We start from the raw sequence: 22,539 nt of genomic DNA, 5'->3' as shown, positions 1-22,539 counted from the left end.
AAGCAGGTGAATATTAAAAGCCCATCTATTCAGAAGGGTGAGCAGGTGGGGAGGGGACTGAGGCTGTGGCAGTTCCAGCCGGGAGCATCGCCTCTGGGTTCTCTGGGTTTACTGGGCCTGCAGAGTCAGGGACCCATATTCCACATGCAGCTTCCACTGGAGGCAAACCCTTGCTCTGTCAAGCTCCCACCCTTGCAGTTCTGTGGTCTGTGATGGGGGGATGCTCTGTCTCAGTGAGATGGGGGTGTCATTATATTCAGGAATGTGTTTTCTGCCTGGTTCATTAATAACCCTGGTGTTAGGTGTCACTAGCACCAGAGGAAACATCCCCAAAGGTTACTGACTCCATGTCTCTCACGGCCAGGGTCTTTTTCCACCCTCTGCCCCATTGCCAAATGGAGCAACCCAGTTCTAAGTGGAGTGTGACCTTTTCATACCCTGCTTTTCATACCTCCAGTCCTCATGCCTCAAATGAAGATAAGTAAGATTTCTTTCTTAAAAAATTTGAGCAACCATGTATAAATTCTAGAGCTTTAGATAAGTACTTACTGGCTATTTGGATAAAAAGTTCCTTCATTCAATGTGAGTTGTCATTTATTGCACAGATCTGAATAATTATATGCTTTTAAAGCCCTTCTGCCAACTGGTTATCTAATTTAGGACTCATTTTTCATTAATAGTAAGTCTCTTTTAGCATATTTGCTCCTGGTTCTTGGACAGGCCGTGCATAATTATCCTGGATGGGAAGCTACTGAGCTACACTGGGAGTTAAGGGGATTACTAAGCCACCAGGGGCCCATCGCTTAATCACTATGATCTTTAGTTTATTCCTCTAGAATATGGGAATACACCAACTGTGCCACCAGCTATAGCACAGGCTTTCTGTGAGGACTAAATGAGATGACACATAAGAAAACAATGGGCCAGGAGTAGCAAAGAACTCTACAAGAGGAAGCTTGCATCTCTCTTCCCCCGTGCAGTGGAGTAGTGGTTTCCTTCTCTCCTATTTCACTCCTTTGAATAAGAGAGAATATTTCAGCTAAAAAAGAAATAAATAAGCAGTCTGTTCTACCTTGCCCATTCATTCATCCTTCATTCATTCATTCATTCATTCATTCATTCATTACAACAGTGAACAGGCCAATTCTTTCCTTAATGAAGCTTATGTTTTAGTAGCAGAGGCAGATAATATACAAATCAAGATCAGGGATGGACATCATTCAGAAAAGTGGGAGAAAAAGCCAAATCCAAGTGAGAAGTTATTTTTCAGTGGGTATAACATTTCAGTTATGCAAGTGAATAAGTTCTAGATATCCTCTGTATACCACATAGTGCCTATAGTTAACAACACTGTATTGTGCACCTAAGAATTTGTTAAAACGGTAGGTCTCATGTTAAGTGTTCTTACCACAAAAAAGGGGCACAAAGAAACTTTCTGAGTTGATGCTATGTTTATTACTTTGACTGCAGTGATGGTTTCAAGGGTGTATGCATGTGTCCAAATTCATTAAATTGTATATATTAAATAAGTACAGTTTTTTTGAATATCAATTATACCTTAATAAAGCTGTTTAAAAAAGAAAAAAGGAAAAGAAAGGTGGGAGAAAGGACCCAAAAAGGGACCAGGCCAAAGAGACAATAGTTGCTATTTTAGATAATAATGGTTAGAAAATATTCATTTTTTTATTCTGAAGAACTAACATCTATAGTTAGTAAACAATTTGGCAAGAACAAGCATTCAAAATTTCCATGAAGACTTTCATATACCTTTTCCCTTTTGCATTTTATAACAGCTTTTTGAGGCACACAGTTTAGATAAAATCTGGACTTGAGAAGTAGCCACAGGTAATTTGAGACCTAACTAGATAAAATTTCAAAATAGTGAACATACATACCCATTTCATGTCTGGTACTGGCCACACCTACTCCATATGCCTCTAAAACATCCTTCACTGTCCTCATAGATTCATCGTACCTGACTGCTAGGCCAAGGAAGTTGTAGGAGCCCATGTTGATGACATCCTTGATGATTCTTCCAGTGAACCTGCCAAGAGAAGGGCAAGTGAGCACAAAGGACTGTTGCATTTAATATCATCCTAGTGCCCCATGCAAGACTCACAAAGAGATCTTGCATTCTGGCCCAAATCATATATATTTTTTTAGACTTGCATTGTTGCCACCACAAAATGGTTTGTCCTTAGAGGAAAGTATCCCCATAATGAAGCTGGGTAGAGTGTATCCCAAGTCATGCAATATTACTTAGCCCTGATTTTCCTTGAGCACTAGCTTTCATGACACCTGTGCTCTGGTTTAAATTCCAGCAAGAACGTTCTAAATGAGAAAAAGCCACAGTCATCATTGTCTCCTTCAGCAAGAAATAGGAGGGTATGATTTGCCAATAAAGCTGAACAGGGCTTTTCCTTGCTGGCTCTGTGTATCCTGCACCTTCTGACACAGGTTTTGCTTAAATTATAATATAAACAAGCCACACTTGGCAGCATAATTACTGTGACTTCACCCACTTGCATATGAGGGCTTGCAAAAGGCTGAATGATGGAAGACCAGTTGCTTCCTTGCTTTGGGTTTTCACATCTGTAATCTGGTGGCCATGATAGGATTTTCTCGAAAGGATTTACTTTCAACCGAGCTCCTCCAGGTGGTTGCCTCACCGAAATGTCCAGTTGTAGTCATCCGATACCCTCTCCATCACGTCAAACAGAGGCCCTGGGGCACTGCAAATGGGCCGGTTCCAGTTGTCTCTGATTCTCATGTAAATGTTTCGTGTGTAAAAATTCTCAAAGTTTTGATACAGTGGCACGAAATCCTGTATAAGAGAGGCAGAAGTTTACCTTTGATCCTCTGCTTTTTGTATCTCTTTTGCAATTGAAGACTAGGAGAAGACCTGGAAGATCCACACAAATACTCCACTTACAAATATTTTTTGAGCAAGGATTTATGGGTAAGGAGACAGGTAGGGTCCATAAATAACTGTGAGGACTCTATGCCAAAAGAACTTACATATTAGTGGGGAAGGTAAAAAAAATGTAGTAAGTAATGGCAAAAAGATGACAGAGCAATGTAAAACAAGTCCAAAATGCATGGAGACAATGAACCCCTGCAGAATTTCATCTGAAAAGTAACAATCGGTGTTTATGTCCAAAGCAGTTTAGTTGGGAAAAGCTGGTTGGGTGATAATTCGGTCTTAACTTTTTAAAACATGAATATCCCCACTCATTTTGTATTTAGAAATGTGGGTGAACTTGAACTTTGTACCTGTTGGCAAAAGTGTTGGCAGGTATCTGGATATCATATAGTCAAGGACCTTGAAACTAAGTCGAGTTTGTGGAGGCACCTGTCTTCTCTCACAGTTAAAATAATAGCACTGTTCTGCTGTATAAAATGTAATCCATGCCTGAGGGATTTGCAATCCAACTGAGGTTCAAAGCAAGACATATCTATGTTGCCATCTAACTCCTAATAGTAAGTATAAGGCAGAAAATGCAAAACCTTGGCCTAAGCCAAGTACTTTGGACATATGTAAGATTAGAGTTGGAGGGAGAGAATCTTGCCAGAGGAATCAAGGTAGCTTTATGTAGGAGGGACACTAACGGTAGAATGAGATTGCTATTGGCAGGGATGCTTGGACCCCCATTGGGGTGAAGGGATTCATATGCTGGAAATGTAGGGTGTATTTGAGAAGAATGAATAAGCAGAAAACCCTTGCAGGACATTTGATCACGTACCAAAACGTCCATGGAGACATCTGGCCCACACCCACCTATCTACCTCACCGCATGTGTCTTTACCAGCAAGGCTACTGAGGTGAGAAGGGTTATTATTTGCAATAGAGCCACAATACAATTATTGTACCAGTAAAACATGATAGGATTTTTTATGTATGAATCCTGTAAACCAAAAGTAGAAATAAATGGGCTGTTTAACCTGAGGGGTATTTTCTAAGTATGAACATTTTGGACAGGACCAAATATCAAGGGCATCTGGCATGGACAACATGTCTCTGTGGACATTTTGGGCAAGACCAACGGTTCGTTCATTGAATAAAACATAAGGTGGATCTTGTTATTCTTAGCTAGGAACCTATAATGGCTCCCACCTCACTGGGAGTCAGAACCAGAGTCTTGACTGGTCTGGCTCCCTGTTACCTCTCTGATCCCAGCCCCTATTTTCCCCTGTGGTGTGGGTGAGGCTGTCATGTTAGCTGGCACAGAAGGTGGGGGCCTTAAGTGTCTAAATGAGGAACTCACATCCCTGGAGGCAATGGGGAGCCACTGAATAATTGGGAGTGAGCTTTCTCATTCTCCTGCCCATCCTCTTTGACTTCTTTTTCTCCTTCCCTTGTGAAATGGAGCTAATTTCCTGGGGGAACTAGAGAACCAGGGGGAAAGGCTTGTGGGAGACCTTGTGCTACTGGTTAGGCCCTTTCATCTCCTGAGCTGGTCCACTCCTGAGGGAAATATGCAGAACCTGCAGGTTTTAATGGCCAGTGACTGAATCCAAGCCACGATCTTTTCTGTCACTTTGCCCTCTGGTTTTCAGTGACAATGGCATCACTTTTGAGGTGAAGTTTTGATTATCTATAAGACAGGATGTTTATAACCACATACCGGGGCATCTACTGCATGTGAATTTGAAGGATGGTTGGGCTACTATGCTGGTCATATTTGTAAGGTGAAAAGTCTTATACCAAGTGCATTTGCTCTCAAATAGCTAAATATCCTGATCTAGGTTTTGTTATGATTTAAAGTTACAAGGTTATGATAATCAGTTTTACCCTTTTATGTTCTAACAAGGAAATGGACATATTTTTGAGAGAAAAGGAGATTGTGTAATTACAGGAATTTTTTCCCCAAACATTTTTTACAGACTGTTTACTAACCTGCAGATTATGCTACATCTCCAAACGTAATTTGGGAATATCCTTCTATTTCTAATTTTTTATTTCTTATTTGAAATACATCATATAAACTCATCCTATCTAGAGAAAAAGAGACAATGGGTCTTTAAGTAATATTTCTGGATTCTGAATGAAATGATGATTTTAGATTTTATGAGAAATCTTACTCAAAATAAAATTAACAGCTGGTTTAGGAGAGAACTGAACAGGTGATTTAGGAAAACAGTTGGTTTTAGGTAGAAAAGAACCAAAATATCATGTCTTCAAAATTAAAACAAAATTAATTTCAGACATGGACCCACAAGATTCACAATATACCAGGGCAGAGGGGGCATGGAAATCATAGAGTTCAAATATCCACTTGACAAGTGAGAAAAATCAGATCCAGAAAAGGGACTTGAACTCAGGTCAACCTCCCACTTCTCCCACCCTCCCAGCAGTCACTTCAGTGTCACTTCAGGCTGGCACCTGCTCAGCTTGCCCAAGCTTCCCTCTAAAACACCAGCAATGATGAAAAAATATGACCAACAATATGGAAAACTAAGCCCAATAGATTGCCGGATCATGGGAGTGTTGACTCACCATAAGGAACTTGCCATTGACTCGAGAAAACAACATGGGGCTTCCCATCATTAATGCCTTATACAGATGTGCCGTTATGGACCCTGAGGGAAGGTGAGGAACTACTCCACTCTGCCAAACCTCCCTGGCTTCTGGCTCAGAGATCCCAAGTTTCTACCAGTGAGGAAACCAGCAGCCAGCTCTTAACTAAGATCAATGCTCTGAGGGCAAAATGCAAGGAATCTAACCTATTAGAATAGGTTAGAGAAACATTTAGGATAGAGAAACATTTTCTGCTAGGGAATGACCTTTACATTCAAGAGAACTTTTTATTAATTAGGTGCTTAAAACTTCTTTTAAAGGGATGGGCCATTTTTTCTTAAACCACACAGAATCATTTATTTGTGGGTGGTGTGAGCACTAACCTAGATCTAAACATCAGGCTTGGCAGCCTACATGTTCCTGAGGACAATGAACTTGGGAACCTATTTAGAACTCAAGATCTGGTCCAGGGAAGAACTGCCTTGCCTTTGGCGCCGCCTCCTCCCCTCACCTCTGAGGCTTCCTGCCACTGCACGGTGCCGTCACCCCACCCCATTCCTTTGAGCATCAGTGGGGTTTCTTCAGAAGAAGCCAATACCTTGCAAAGGTCAATGTCCTCCAGTGTCAGGTAAGCCTCCCACAGCATTTTAACTATACCAGAAAATGAAACTGGACTAGATATTGCAAAAACAAGCATTGCAATAGCATAGCATTGCAATGGCATTGCAATGTCTTTATCCATCTGTGGATTTAACTTGTCACTTGACCTACTCACTCTTTATTTTTCTTTCAGACACAAATGACTAGATGTGAGAGTAAACCCAGGCTATAGGAACATAACCATTTTAGGGTTAGGGTGCAGGAGGGTTGAGCAAAGCCTAAAACTGGAGCTACAAAAATGGCTTGTTTCTTCTGCAATATGACCATCCTTCTTTTTCTACCTTTAAACCTGTAGGATACTTCATAATTTTCCAAGTGTGATAGATATTTCTATCCAAGTTTTATAGACAAATTAATGAAAAGGCGGAAAATCTGAGTGGTCAAATTGGGAATTGTATTTTGTTCTAAAAGTAATGCTCTTTTCAATAAATCATGCTGTGGGACTAGATGTTTACAAGGAAGTAAAGAGAACATATTCATGACCCATTGTAAAAAAAAATACTACTAAATATGGAAGCATTTCCATTCTTTTTTGATTTAACTACATGCCCATTCAGTAGCAAATAGCATCATGAATTTGTAGAGAGAAAAAGAGTCATTATCAAGCACAATTATTCATTTGATCCTACATTGACAGTCCTGTTATCACCTAATATTTAATTTTATATCATTATTTCCTTTTGGGAAATAGCTATTTCTTTTACCAGGTCTCAACATCAGATTTCTAAAGGTCCTTTGACAAACTGTGCCCAGAGAAGGGCAGCCAGGATGGGGAAATGTTCTGCTCAAATGACTCTAACATGTCCTATGATGAAGGGTTAAGGTGCCAGGGATATTTGATCTGTAGGAGATTGGTTTAAGGCTTTGGAGGCAGACAGACCTGAGTTTGAACCCAGCTCCATTTTTTACTTGCTGTGTGACCTTGAACCAGTCAAGTAGCCTCTCTGATGTTAATTTCCTCTTCATAGAGTGCAGATAATAAGGCCTACCTGGGCTGAAGATGATCAGTAATATGTTAAAAAGCATAGCACCTGACAAATGCACTGGTGCAGAGGTGGAGTGAACGTGGTTAACGATACGGGGGTGTGACTTTGGCTCTGCCACTTACTACTTGTATAACCTGTGGCCAGTTTTTTAACCCTCTTGGGCTCAGTTTTCTCATGTGTAAAATGGGAGTAACGATCCCTATTTCATAGGTGCCTGGAGAATTCAATAAGAATACATGTTCAGTACTGCCACAGAGTAGCCTGTGAATTCATGAAGAAAGACATTGCAATACAACTATGTGAGAAGCTGTGACAACTAAGAAGAGAATTCATTCAGGTGGTAACATTTGAAATTAATATAAAAATATCAATAGCTTTCCCATATGCCATCAACCATTAATTAAAATATGGGATAGGGGAAAAAATAGTATTCAAATAGCACCACCACCAAAAAAATCAAAACCAAATAACAATCAAAGAGGATATACTAGAACTTTAGAAAAAAGAAAGTTTTAAAATATTAATAAAGACCATAAGAAATATCTAAATAAATGGAGAGGAATATCTAAATAAATATCTAAATGAATTCAGAAACATTGTGTTTCTGAATGGGAAGGCTAAATATTATTGAAATGTCAAATTTTCCAAAGTTAATCTATAGGTTTAATGTATTGTTAATTAAAATAACTTTTTTTCTTAAATTCCAATATCTGACAAGCTAATTCTAAAGCATACACATAGATAAAATCTTTAAGAATTACCTAAAACTTGTATATTTACCTAAAAAAATAGGCAGATAAATATTCCAAATTAGTGGGTTAAAAAAACACTTAATGATATTGAGACAACTTAAAAAATCTGTTTTAAAAATAGTCCTCCTACTTCACATAGCACATAGAAAAAAATTCTAGATGAATTTTTGAATTAAATATATAAACATACACCCCAAATCATAAAAGTACTGAATAAAGTTAGAGAAAAATTTATTATAATTTTAAGATTAAAAAGCCTTCCTAAACATGATTAACTCCCTCTTCCCAAATTAAAAAAAACCCAGCAAAATAGCAACAACTAACAAAACATCAAAGAAATGTTTGATACATACAACTTATAAATTAAAACTGTATGGCTAAATATAACGTAGAACAAGTTAAAAGCCAAGAAACAGAACTAGATAAATATTTAAAATACCTTTAACAGACACATTATTAATATAAAGATATATAGAAGGGACTCTAAATCAGTAAGAAAAAACAGTTTAATAAAATTATGAGCAAAGGATATGAGTAGGCAATTCAAGAGGAATAAATATAAATGACTAATAGTCATATGAAAAGAGGCTCCATCTCACCTTAATCAGGAAATGCAAATTAAGACAAGAACAAAACTATGCACACCTGATTGGCAAAAATAAATAAAAATATGCTGATATCTTTTATTATGTCAATATATCAAGTACTGTCAAGGAAGCAAGAACTCTGAGGCACTGCCGACTGGAGTCTAGCGAGGCAAGCTTTCTAGAAAGGCAATTTGCCAATCTCTCAGAAGTTAACATGTACATTCTTTGGACCATAAAGTCACTTCTAGGAATTATCCTCAAAGAAATGTATGTGCTGTTCACTGAATAATTATTTGCAATAATGAAAATATGGGACTATAAATAAATAATCATACATTCATATTTTGGAACACCGTTATGCAGCTATGAAAAGGAATGATGCAATCCTGTCCTGGCATGTAAGGATCCTCAGACAGATAGTTATATTTAAAAAATTAATCACACATGTATGATATGATCTCGTTTAAGTTAAGGAAGGGACACAGTAAGTGTAAATGAATATATGTGTAAGTAAGTGCATGAAAAAGACAGAAAGAATGCACCTTGAAGAGACTTTTTGCTAATTATTTCTATAATGAAAAAAGGAAAAAAAACCACATGAGTTTGAGGAAGGGCTCTTTGTTAGGGCTAGTGATACCCCACCCATTCCTCACATTGGCTTAGTACTAGTTGATATACATTAGCAAAGCTCTATCTTATCAAGATCAATCAGCCTTGCCTATTACTATAGATTCTTTCTGCAAAGAAAAGTGGAGAGTTCTGTATTGAACTAAAACAATGATTTTACTAACATTTTAATGACACATCAGAAATTATGTTTGTGTATGTGCATACATGGTTATGTATATCTATATATCTATATATAGACATATAGACATATAGACATATAGATATATAGATATATAGATATATAGATATATAGATACATATTGACCTGAATATTCACTGTGTGCAAGCTGGGATTTAATCTTACTTTTACTAATGGTCTTATTTTACAAAATATTTGTAGAACGTAGGCTTTGCAGTTGTTTTGCCAGCCAACCTATGGGACATGATCTGTTAGATGCAATTGTGAAAGAATATTCCTCCCTTGTGATGGTGCATTTGCTTTTTAGAAGCAGCCAGAAGGTATTTGCAACCAAGCCTGGTTGGGGAGATTGAGGATTTCACTGGCCAGTGATTCCTGATGCATTTAAAGCTATTGATTTCTTAGTGATATTTAAGTCAAGGAAGAGAGGGAGGGAGTCAGGTTGAGGGAGGACCACACCAGACAGAAGGGAAGGCAAGAAAAATCCCTGAAGTAGGTACCTGTAAGCTCTTCTTGAGAAAAGTGAGGAGGTCTTGGTGTTTGAGGCAGAGTGAGAGAGCCGAGGAGTAGAGGAGATGAATGGGGAGACTTAGAGGCATCTGCATTCTGTAGGGACTTGGCTAGCTCTGGCTCTTACTTTGAGTGAGAGGAGAAGGCATTAAAGGGTTTTGCCCAGTGATGCTATGTGATGTTACATAGATTTTAAATAAATCGTGTTGGTTGGTAGTTGAGAAGAGACTGGAGGGTGGAGTGTGGAAGCAGGGTACAGCTAGGCAAGAGAAGATGGTTGTTTGGACATAGCTGGTGGCATCAGGGGTGGTAAGAAATAGCAGAAGAGCAAACATATTTTGAACATAGTATTTACAGTATCTGCGGACAGATTTGCCTTGGGGTACAAGAGAATGAAGGAAATCAAGAATGATAGGTTTTTGGCCAGAATACCTGTACTGATGGAGTTCCAATCACTACTCTGGGGAAGACTAAGAAGGACAAGTTCAGAAGGGAAGCTCAAGTGCACAGTTTTGAACATGTCAAGACGGAGTGATTGCTGATGAGTGGCACCCAGTGTACAGGTAGAAGGCTTGGCTGGACAGAAGCCCGGACAGCTACTCCATGGTCATGAAAGGTAGCGGGGAGGTTAAATATGTGGACACAGGTACGTTAAGTGGTGGCTGAGGAAAGCATATTCTGACCTTCTATTTCCTCAGTGAAACAGGAACAAGATTATTAGCTGAAAATCAGGAGGGACAAAGGTATTGGAAGTTTTGAAGGAAAGGAGAAAGTATAAAATAGTCACCTCAAAGAGCTAGTGACTAAATGTACTAAGGTAATGTAATGTGGTTGGCAGGCAACACTGAGGGCCACCTGGTCCAAAAGTTGTTTGTTGGTTTGGGGGGCACCCCCATATTGAAACTGAGTCTTAGAATACTATTTACATCTGAACACTGGTGATGCCTGGATTTCAAATTGAGAACCTCTAGAATAGCAATGCTTCTCACATTTTCACATTTTAACATGTGTCCACATCACTTGAGGATCATGATAAAATAAAGATTTTCCTTCAGAAGTTCTGAGCTGGGAGTTAGAAATTCTATATTTCTAACAAAGTTTCCTGTGATACCTGTGAGAAGAATCAACCTGTGGTCCCTGGACCAGTAGCATTGGCATCATCTGGGAGCTTTTTAGAGATGCAGAATCTTGGCCCCATCCCAAAACTATTAAAGGAGACTCTGCATGGTCTCCAGACCATTTGTATGCACAGGAAAGTTTGAGAAACACTGCTCTACATATTGGTTTCTAACTTGGGCTGCACATGAGAATCAACTGGGCAGCTTTTATGAACCCCACCAACCAGGGTATACCACAAAGCAATTAAATCAGTATATCTGCGGTAAAGCCCACGGACTAATAGCTTTTAAAGCTTCTCAAGTGATTCCAATGTACAGCCAAGACTAAGAAGCACTGGCCTGATATTACCATCCTACAAGCTTCTGGCTAATGTGTTAAGTTCCCAGAGAAGCCCCAGTAAAGCTCTCTGAGTTTGGTCCCACCCAGGTCCAAACAGGAAAACCAGTGCTTGGGCCGTCTGTTTGTTTTGGACAAAATTGTATCGCACACCCAGTGATCCTAATGGACCCAGCCACTCGAAAGACAGTCTTTCTGGGAGAATCAGGATGTTGCATCAGGATGCAAAACAATAAGTTTAAATTCATGTGAACATTTGGAGATATGTCTTAAAAATTTCTAGAGCTACAGATCGCTGAACCCTCTTTCTTCCATGTGGAAGTAAAAATCTCTGAAGATGGGCCAGAAATGTATGGGATTTACTTGTGGGGGCACTGGAGACTATCTGGATCTAACGTAAACACAAAGTTGCAATTAAAAATGTTTTATTACAGTCTGGAGTCATTAGGACGAGTCTTGGTGAACCTGTTAACAAACCATAAGGATTGAGAAATGAGGCTGTGCCTGGTGGTTTTTAAGTCTCTGGTGATGCTTGAGATTTATTTGATCATATTTGCTCACATCTTGGTTTTGAGAAGTTGGGCCATTACCTCATTGAGAAAGTAATTTATCTAGAGGTCTTTAATGGATTGCAATTCGACTCTAAAGTTACCTTTGATTTAAAAAAAGACACATGCTTCTCTAGAATTAAGAGTTCAAAGAAGAATTCGAGCAAACATATTTAAACCTTGTATGAGTCTGCATTTTTTTCCTTGCCAGGGTCTTCTGATTGCTGGTGGAGCCTATGGGAGGTACCAGGGCCCTGGGCCTGTGGTGTTTTTAGCATCTCTTGAAAAGAGATTTTCATTTTTCTATTCTTTTCAGTTAGTTTATACTAATGAATCTAGCCTTCATGTTTGGGAACCAATTTCAGGGAGTTTAGGGTAGAAATCAAAGAGAAGAAAAATAAAAAAAGAGATTCTATATTTGGGCAGCACTTTAGTTTGAATGGATGGTTTGGTATTACAGAAGTTATCCCAGTGAGAGAAATAGAGAAACTGGATTAATAAGTGCTTATATTTGATTAAGAAAAAATAAATGAGGAGATGGACATGTCCATTAGTTTGACTGTATTTTTAGATACATTTCACTGTTATAAAACATTTTAATTGCAAACATTTCACTATGTATATAAAAATACCAGGTTTACACCTTAAATATATACAATTTTTATTAAAAATGAGATATACAATTTAAAAAATGAACAGAGCCAAAGAGTGTACTTGAAATCACAGCATCCATTTATGATATTTTTAAAAACATAACAACTCTTGTCCACCACCACTTCTTGGATGTGCTTTCTTTCCTGGTGTCATTTTGTGCACAGCTGGTTTGTCTTGTGGGACAATCTATCTGCACTCCCAGTGACCAGCTTTTAGACTAGAATGATGCTCATTTCTGCTAAAAGAACCAGCAGCCCACCTATTCCATGTTTCCAGACAGAGACTTCAAGATCTACCTCAGACAGCTTATTAATCCTTAACACTTATTAAGGATACAAGCAGAAGCTTGGGGCTGGGAGCAGTATTGAAAGCATGAAGGTCAGCCTGGAGATAGAGTGTCTAGTGACCACGTTCCATCCAATTGCAGCCACCACAGTTTATTAGGACCTGTTACTCTGAAAGCCCCTAAATCTAAAGGGGCTCTAAAGGAAGGAACACACAGTAAAAAGAGGGCCATAGAAAAGGAATGTGTATTAAGGTGAGTCAACTGGCTGATGCTCTCTACTTCACAGACATCAAATGGGTAGGAAATGATTTATTTTGTAAAGAAATACAGCACACTGATTTATTGAAAGCAATGTCTTGCCCCTGAGAGGCGGTTCAAGTGGTTCTTGCAGCAGTAGCGAAGGGTTCTACAGACAGGTCGCTGTGCGCTGTGCCTGCCTATCCCATTGCTCAGGACTCAAGCACCCCTTCCTTCCCCAGTGCTCGGAGTGTGGGAGACTGACAGCCCAATGGAGGGAGCTGCCTGGCCCAAGGTCACATCCCCCTCTGGAGGCAGCCCCCAGCTATTATCACTGAAGGCTCAACCCCCTGGCCTCAACGCTTCTGAAGGGCCCTCCCACCTCGAGAGCTCCCTGACTGCAGCACAATTCACCTGCACATCTTGCCGTTTACTCCCTGCCACGTGTACAGGTACTGATCCCAGGAACACACGCCTATAACCATCTCAGAGTCTTCTGCACTGGGAACCAACTTGCATATCTATCTATCTATCTCTCTATCTATATCTCTCTATCTCTCTATCTCTCTATCTCTCTATCTATCTATCTATCTATCTATCTATCTATCTATCTATCTATCTATCATCTATCTATCTATCTATCATCTATCTATCTATCTATCTATCATCTATCATCTATCTATCATCATCTATCTATCTATCTATCTATCTATCTATCTATCTATCTATCTATCTATCTATCATCTATCTATCTATCTATCTATCTATCTATCTATCTATCTATCTATCATCTATCTATCATCTATCTATCTATCATCTATCTATCTATCTATCTATCTATCTATCTATCTATCTATCTATCTATCTATCTATCATCTATCTATCATCTATCATCTATCTATCATCTATCTATCTATCTATCTATCTATCTATCTATCTATCTATCATCTATCTAATCTATCTATCTATCATCATCTATCTATCTAATCTATATGTCTATATATATATATTCTGCTTGAAATGTAAGAAATGCTTTAGAAAAATCAAAACAACTAGCCTCTCTGGTTGATAGAGCTAAATTATTAAACCAGGTTAGAAAATAGATGGCAGACGTGAAGCCCAAGCCTGCCAAGAGATGCCACCCTGAGAAATTTACATTTGAGTGACCCTGTGTTCCAGCAAATATTCTGGAATGTACTGATTTACTGTGCATGATACTTAAACCCGGGGAACAGGCAGGTTGGTGATAAGAGTTTCTAGAACAGACCAGCTGGTGTCAGGGAGGGGCTGTGGAGAGCCTTGTGAGAGTGGCCAAGAACTTGCTTCCTTCTCCCAATTTCCCAGTTTCATTGGCAGCTCTGCTGGGAAAGCTGCATCTTTCCCTGGGAGCACGCTGGATTGCTCTCTGTTTCCATTTAACTGCATTGATATCCTTTACCATTCAAAAATATTTATATCCTGAAAACTGTGTCTGTGACCATCTCTTTGCCAAAATAAGACCATTTTTGTTGTGATGGGTGTGCCGCTGCCATCCTCATGTCTGACCAGAGTAGAAATTTGGCATTCCCCCTTCTATATTATTATTATTATTTTTAAAAATATATCTTTATTGATTCCAGAGAGAGGAAAGGAGAGGGAGAGGGAGAGGGAGAGATAGAAACATCAATGATGAGAGAGTCACTGATCGAGCCATGACCCGGGCATGTGCCCTGACCGGGAATCGAACCCCGATCACCTGGACCCTAGGTCCAAGCTCAACCACGGAGCCACACCCGGCCGGGCTATATTATTTTCTATACTGATTTCAAGACCTCCCAAATTAGTCCCCCTTTCTTCATTCCATGTACCTCTTCCCTAGTTCAAGCACAAACGACCTCTAAGCCATTATAAGGTTCTCCTATTGCCAGTTTGCTTCTAGTCTAGCATTGGAATTCCATCTCTGACATCTATCACCCTTTCTCTTTTTTCCCTAGAGACTACTTCCCTTGGGAGATCTCATCTACTTCTTGGGGTTTGGTTAATGTTGATATGCTCAAGATATACTGAAGATGCCACAATATCCTTCTGAGGCTTTTCTCTGGAGCTCTAGAACTCTATATCTAGCTGCCAAATTTTCAAACTCAACTTGCCAAAGAATGAATTGGCCATTTTCTCCTTCCAACTGGACTCTTTTCCTCTATTCCCCATTTCAATGAATGACACCACTTTCTTCCTACTCAGCTGCCCAAGCCATAAGCCTAGGTGTGGCCCTTGATCTGTCCATCTCCACAGTTTCTCAAGTCAAACCAATCATCCCTTACTATCTCCTTAAGCATCACTTGGTCCTATCTCTTAGCACCACCCCAGTTATCACTACCATGGTTCCAGCCCAAGTTCTTACTTAGATATATATTTTTTTAACCTGGATTTCTGCATCAGCCTTTTAACTGGTTTCTTTGGTCTCTAGGCTATCCTCTTGCAATCCCTTTGCATAGGGTAGTGAACATGATCTTTCTAACCTGCAAATCTGCATTCCTCTGCCTGAAACCCTTCCATGCCTTCCCATTGTTCTTAAAATAAATATTCATGGTTTATGAAAACCCATTATGGTCTGGCCCCTACTTGCCTCTCAAACAATCTTCCCTCAACATACTCCCACTCTCACGGAACTTCAGTCACTGGAGTTCCTTGGTTCCTTGTATGCACAATGCTTTCTCTCACCTCTGGACCACTTCGCACCATATTTCCTCTTCCTGAAGACTCCTTCAGTCCCATCTTGCCTTTCCCTTCACTTCACTACTTACTCTTTGGCCTTTGAATTCCAACTTAACTTTCTCTTCCTCCCGTAAGCCTTCACTGACCACCAAGTTTGGGTTAGATGTTTTCTTTTTAGCTCTCTTGACATTCTCTACATACCTCTTATCAATTCTATTGAATTTTTTTATGGTTAGCTCCCTGAAGGCAAGAACTATATCTGCCTTGGTTAGTCTTATATCCCTGATTGTAGCACAGTGCCTGGCACAAAAGACATGCTCAAAGAGAAGCTGACTTGATTAATGAGTTAATGAATACCTTGGCACAGGCAGTGCCCTTTTCTGAGAATGTCTTTCTTTGTGCCCTTGGCCACTAGGCAAATTCCTGCCCACTCTTCAAGCCCCAGCATCATGACTTCCTGACTTCCTAAGGGAATCACAGGACACAGATTCCTGTTTCCCACATCACACTCCTCCCCATCATCACTTTTTGTCATATACTTTTTCACACCAGATTTCAAACTCTCTGATGGCAGGACCTGTCTTGTCTTCTGTGCATATAAGCACCCATTACCTGATATAAAACATGTGCTCACATACTTGCTAAAGCTGGGAAGAATTGTAATAATAGACCTGGGCCTGATTTTCTTCTGAAAGTGATGCATCTGACTTGGGGCAATTCCAAAAGAAATGCCCCATGTGATTTGTTCATGGAAGCATTACTGTAATCAGTGTTTATCTTACCATAGGTACTGGCTGCTAAGTTACAGGATTTGGGGTTCTCTCATTACATTGAAATTCATACCTCACCTATCTTAGGTGTGTTTAAGGCTCCATCATGTCGAGTAATCCATGACCACACTCATAGTATGCCAAAGCAATTTTTAGGAAAAAAAGATTCATGACACCATAAATCTTTTGCACCAGTTTGGAAATCATGTTAACAAAATGCACACTCTTTGCATCTCTGAATGTTTTCGAGGCTGTTCTGTTAGCTTTATGTGAACAGAGGATGATGCAGACTTTATAGGTTAGTGATCGAAAGTGTCTAGATCAGTGGCTCTAAACTAGAGGCCAGTTTGCAATCCAAGAGACATTTGGCAATGCCTGGAGGCATTTTTGATTGTCACAAGTATGTGGGAGAGTGCTAATGGCATCCAGTGGGTGGAGGCCAGGTATGCTATTAAATATCCCACGATGCACAGGGCAGCTTGCCTCACCAAAGAATCATCCAGTCCAAAATATCAATAGTACCAAAGTTGAGAAGCCCTTATCTAGATGAAATAAAAATCTCGCACTTCATTTAGACCCACTGTTCTATTCCAGGGTAGGTCATAAATAACACTCATCTTACAACCATAAGACCAAAGTATAGTCCCATCCATGGGCCTCACTCTTACATTATGGTTTTTTAAATGATATTTTAATATCTATCTCATGGGGTTGTTATAAAAGTTAAATATGGTAGTATACGAAGCAACTCTCAGTTTAGTACCTGGTGAGTAGTAGTTACTCAATAAATATTTGCATAAAACAAGTCCATGAACACACAGGGGGTGGGGGCTAGGGCTGGAAATAAACAGCGTTTACCCTGAGCAGTTCCTGAGCTCCTCACTCTTGCAGGATGTGTACATGCATTACTACTTCTGAGAACATTTCAGAGAATAGCATGACAAAGACCCAGGGAGACATGCATACGTACTTTTTGTTCTTCTCGTTCTACAGCTGCGTTGCATTTTTCTATTCCCCAGTTTCTCAAAAAGTCTCTGAGATAGCCAAATAGGGTTCCAATCCCATATCCCATGTACGTGAAAACCATAACGTGCAGAGGTGCTTCCTCAAAGGATTCAATAATCGGCTTCTCATAAAAATGTGGCTTCCCATTTTGCTGAAAACACAAAAGGAAATCGAAGGTTAGCACTCTCCTATTAAATAAAGTATGATACTGAAAACCTGGGACTTTCAGCCTTTTTGGAATTGATCACTGAATGGGAGATCAGAAATGTACAATCCCCTAATGAAGTAACTGGTTGAGGTAAACATTCTCAACAGATGTTGCATCCATTAAGTGAAAAGTTAATGAGGAATTGGGTTTTTACAAGATGACCAAGTATCACCCATAGGTTACTACTTAATCACAAGCCTGGTGTCACTACCTTAACGAAGTGATAAAATTACATCACAGATGTTGGAACAATTAGCCACTCTGTGCTCCTATTATGTTGCAGTTTTCCATATACCAATGAAACACTTAAAGCTGAATGTAGTCAGGCTCTTATATCTGATATTTCACAAGAAATATCAGGATAGAGGGATAAGGGAAATTGCTTCATGTGGAAACGAGATAATCACAATGTGGAACTTTCTGTATGACAATTGGCTTGGCTTTTAAAAGCAAAAATATATAAACGGGGCTATGGCACACTATAAAGCTTCTACACGGCAAAGAAAATCATCAAAAAAATTTAAAAGCAACCTGTGAATGGGAGAAAATATTTGCTAACCGTATATCTTATAAGGGGTTAATGTCCAAAATACCTAAGAAGTTCATACAGCTCAAAAATATAAATAACCCAATTTAAAAATGGGCAAAGGACCAAACAGACAGACATTTTCCCAAAGAAGACATACAAATAAATGGCCAACACATATATGAGAAGGTGCTCAGCATCACTAATCGTGAGGGAAATGCAAATCAAGTTTGCATTGAATAGTGCAGTTGTGAGCGCGGAGGCATCGCCGCACACCTGTTAGGATGACGGTCATCAAAAACAACAGCCAGAGACAGCAAGTGGTGGCGAGGGTGTGGAGAAAAGGGCACCTGTGCCCTGTTAGTGGGGATATAAATTGGTGCAGCCATGAGGGAAAAGAGTATGAAGTTGCCTCAAAAAATTAAAAAAATAGAAATCCCAATTCTGAGTGTATATCCAGAGGACATTAAATAAGAACCTTGCAGAGATATTTGCAACTTCCATATTTATTGCAACATAATTCACAACAGCCAAGGTACAGAAACAATCTGAGTGCTCATTGATGGATGAATGAATGAAGAAAATGTTATAGACGCACATAGACACACACATACACACACACACAGACATACACACACACACACACCCCCAATATTATTCAGCCATGAAAAAGAAGGAAATCCTGCCATTTGCCATAACATGGATGAACCTGGAGGTCATGATACTGAGTAAAATAAGCCAGACAAAGAAAGACAAATATTGTATAATCTCACTCAAATGCGGAATCTGGAAAAGCTGAGTGCACAGGAGCAGATTGGAATGGTGGTGAGGAAATGGTGAGATGTTGGTCAGGAGGTACAATGCTTCAGCTATAGTATGAATAATGTTTGAGTGCCTATGTCAGCATGGTGCCTCTGGTTAATAATACTGTATAGCATATTTGAAATTTGCTAAGATAGTAGATCTGGTCTTCACATCAGTTCTGTAGGTCTGATGGATGACTGATCTTACTATTCTAGTGCCAACTTCTGGCTCCCCTCCTCGGCCCTACCCCGTGCTTGACTTTGGACTGCATCTGTCTTCGGTATTCCAGGTGACCTCCTGAACCAGTTAGGACCCACTTCCCAGCTCCTTCCACATCATGGGGCACATGATTGGCTTTCTTCTGCCCTGGATTTGTCCGGATTCTAGTAAAAGGGCCTGATCTTCATGAGGGAAGATTTGATGAAATGCTGTGACTGGTTAGGTGTCATTTCAAAGAGGAAATGAGCAGTACCTGCAAGGGGCGATATAGTGCTGCTGATAGGAAGAGGGGATCAGGAGGGCTGCTTACGGGGAAGACAGTGAGCGTGTCTGGGACACGCTCAGTCGGAGGTGAGGTCATGTGCAGAAGTGGGACTGTCTGCCAGGCAGTTAGGGGCGCTGGAAAAGAGAAAGGCCCTGGCTGAATAGAGGGTCTGGGAGTCCACCACGACGAGGCACAGTTTAAGCCATGGTTGAATGTGGTAGAGGGCAAATTATAGAGAGAGAAGAGCAGTGGGCTTGCAACAGGATTTTGGGACCCATTTCTTTAAAGGACACCGTAGAGAAGGAAGCATGGGTCATGGGTCCCCAATGTGACTTCAGAAACCTGATTTAGCCTACTCATGAAATCAACCCTGAGGCTGACTTAGAGGACGGCTGAGCTGTGTGGGCACATGAGAGGAGATAAACGACCAGGGCATTCAAGGCCAGCCTGTGAGAATCAGCAGAAGGTTTTCCCTTTTTCCTTTCCTGGCCCCCTATTCATTTCTGAACTCTTTATGTGGCCAAAACAAGCAGAGCATTTCCCCCAAAATCCATGGGAACTTTCTGCTTAAATTTAAGGCTTTGAGACAAACCTGTACTGTACATAACAGACTCTCTACCTACATGCAAACAAACCCCTCAGTTGGGTGCTCAGTCTGGGGCCTGTGTAACTTTGTGTGTATGTGGTTTTTTATTTTGCCCCTGTGACTTGTTCTCTAAGATAACTATAACACAAAGAAGAAACTTTCAACAATATTCAACAGCCCAAATCAATATCTACTTTACTCTCTCACATATAACTTCATTTATTTTAAATTTAATTTAATATAATTTCATTTGGCAGAGAGAAAATGAGATACGTTTATGGAGAGTAAAGTTATCTGGAAATATACAGGTCTTTCTGAAGAGATGAAAAGTGACTCATTTATTACATTCCTTTCTTTAAAATCGAAGTCAGTCACACCTCTTGGGAAGGATTTCTCATACTGGGGTTGGATAGTTATTTTGAAATATGAGAATTTGCCTTATCACAGTAAATGAAGCATAAAGTTTTGCTTAATAAGTTTGCTGGCTAAGGCAGACACAGCATGGCCATCTGAAACACACTTTCTTTCTTTATTCTACCTTTTTATAAACAGCCTTGAAAATAAAGAGATCCTAAGCCATGCTGCCCTGAGTGCCAGGTCACTTGGGGCACTGTGACACCCTGGGGCTGGTCTACTTCCTGCATTCCTGTCACTTCTGGAAATAAACAGAGTGTTGGGGCAGGTTGGGAGGACCCACTTTCCAGACAATCACTCTTTCATTCTGGTTGCCTATTTTGCACTGTCCTAGGATAATATTAAAGGCTATATGAAATAAATAAGTCCAGTCCCTTTCTCCCAGAAGTGATAGGATAATGGTATATGGGGGTATGGGAGGGGAGTGAGTGTAAATGACCAGAACATAGGGCAAACAGTAAATGTCATCAGAACGACACAAATGAGGGACCATTATGACATTAGGTGGTCAGGACTGGCCTCCTGAAAAAAAGTGGAATTTGAGCCCAGCCTTGATGGGAAGTAGAGCATAAAGGTGGACAGTGCTTGCACAGGCGTGCGACTGCCTGGGTTCAAATCCAGGCACTTTCATTTGCTGACTGCATGACCTTGCCCTCAAATGCCTCAAGTGTAAAATGGAGCTAATAAGGGTTGTTCTGAAAATTAAATGAGATAATATATGCAGAGTACCTGCCTTACTCATCACATTGAATTACAATAATATTTTAAAAAGACAAGTCATTTGATAAAAGGACAGAAAATAAAGGATTACTTGAAAAAATAGTAACTTTCACTATCTCACTCAGGCCTTTCAAATATTTCAGATGTTTTACCCCTGTTGTCAAGTGTGGCAAAGACTGGCTGTTTGGCAAAGACTGGCTGTTTGCCAAACCTATTTTCCTCTCCTCTTTCTCTCAGTTGGACTACATTTCCCATAACTCTAGTGGACAAATGTGGCCATGTGACTGTGACCAATGTGCCACTTCCATGCCTGGCTTATGAAAGCCTCTCTCACGATCCATCTCTTTCTCTTTTTTCTCTGCTGCCATCTGAATGCTGGTGGCTAAGGTGACCTTGGAAGCCATGTATTAAGGATTGCAGAGCTTTTGTTAGTCTGGTTCCTTGAATAGCTGTGTGGAGTACAGTCCTTACCACCTCCCCCTTCAACTTCCTTTCACAATATGAGTGAGAAATAAACTTCTATTTGGTGCCTTTTTTTATTATGACATCTAGTATTATTTTAGTGAATACATACTACAGGAATTTTGTTAAAATGCTTTTATTTCGAACCCTCTCTTAGAAGCATTTGAAAGAAGTCTGGGAACTGTGTTACCTTCCCCAAGAAACATATCAGGACACGTCTGGGCTGACCCAAATTCAAACTTATATCTGGGGAAGTTTATGCCAGAAAATTAACTGAGTTAAAGGTTCAGTTCTTGATTTACTGAGCATCTTTGCATGTTAGGCAGTGTTTAATGGAAAAAAAGTATGTTATAAGATTTAAGCTTCAGTGACCATAGAAATCAGAGAGAGAGAGAGAGACAGAACATAAACAGGAAACTGGAGAGGGGACCAGTTTTTTATATACTAGCTCCTCCAACCCTTTCTTTCTAATGGTAAACAGGTTCAGTTCTTGACAGGTTAAGCTGGTTTCCAATTGTCTTGGCTTTTCTCTTCACCACCTGAGAACTTAGCTAATAAGTCAGAGCAGCCCATGAAGCGAGCCACAGGCTTCCCGCAAGACACACCCAGATTGAGAAACAAAGGATTCACAGAAAGAGCAAGACTGCTTGAAAGGGTCTAAACAGAGTCCTCAGCAGAGTGGCAATGGCTATCTGCTGTAGAAATGAATGAATGAATGAATGAATGAATGAACGAATGAATGAGAGAGAAACCCAAGACTGGGAAAGGTTGGGAGAGGAGGTGAGGGCCTTCTAAGGGCAGGAGACAAACATAGGCAGTTGCTAGTGGGATAAAACAAGAGGAACAGGACCTTACGTGGACCTTA

At 40.0% G+C, this 22,539-nt stretch overlaps 1 protein-coding gene across 1 annotated transcript in view; it reads right to left on the bottom strand.

The window, feature by feature from the left end:
* Positions 1-22,539, bottom strand: part of SPTLC3 (serine palmitoyltransferase long chain base subunit 3) — a 109,278-nt gene that overhangs the window by 65,997 nt on the left and 20,742 nt on the right. The window contains exons 2-4 of the mRNA XM_081148207.1: positions 17,436-17,621; positions 2,670-2,824; positions 1,896-2,044 (exon numbers count right to left, since the gene is read on the bottom strand). Coding sequence (XP_081004333.1) covers positions 1,896-2,044; positions 2,670-2,824; positions 17,436-17,621 — 490 coding nt within the window. The remainder of the gene's footprint in view (positions 1-1,895; positions 2,045-2,669; positions 2,825-17,435; positions 17,622-22,539) is intronic.

This window comes from Miniopterus schreibersii (genome assembly GCF_964146895.1).
Source record: "Miniopterus schreibersii genome assembly, chromosome: 10".
In the NCBI taxonomy this organism is placed as follows: domain Eukaryota; kingdom Metazoa; phylum Chordata; class Mammalia; order Chiroptera; family Miniopteridae; genus Miniopterus; species Miniopterus schreibersii.
Note: the sequence above shows the minus strand (reverse complement) of the source record. Positions and strands in the feature narration are given on the sequence as shown.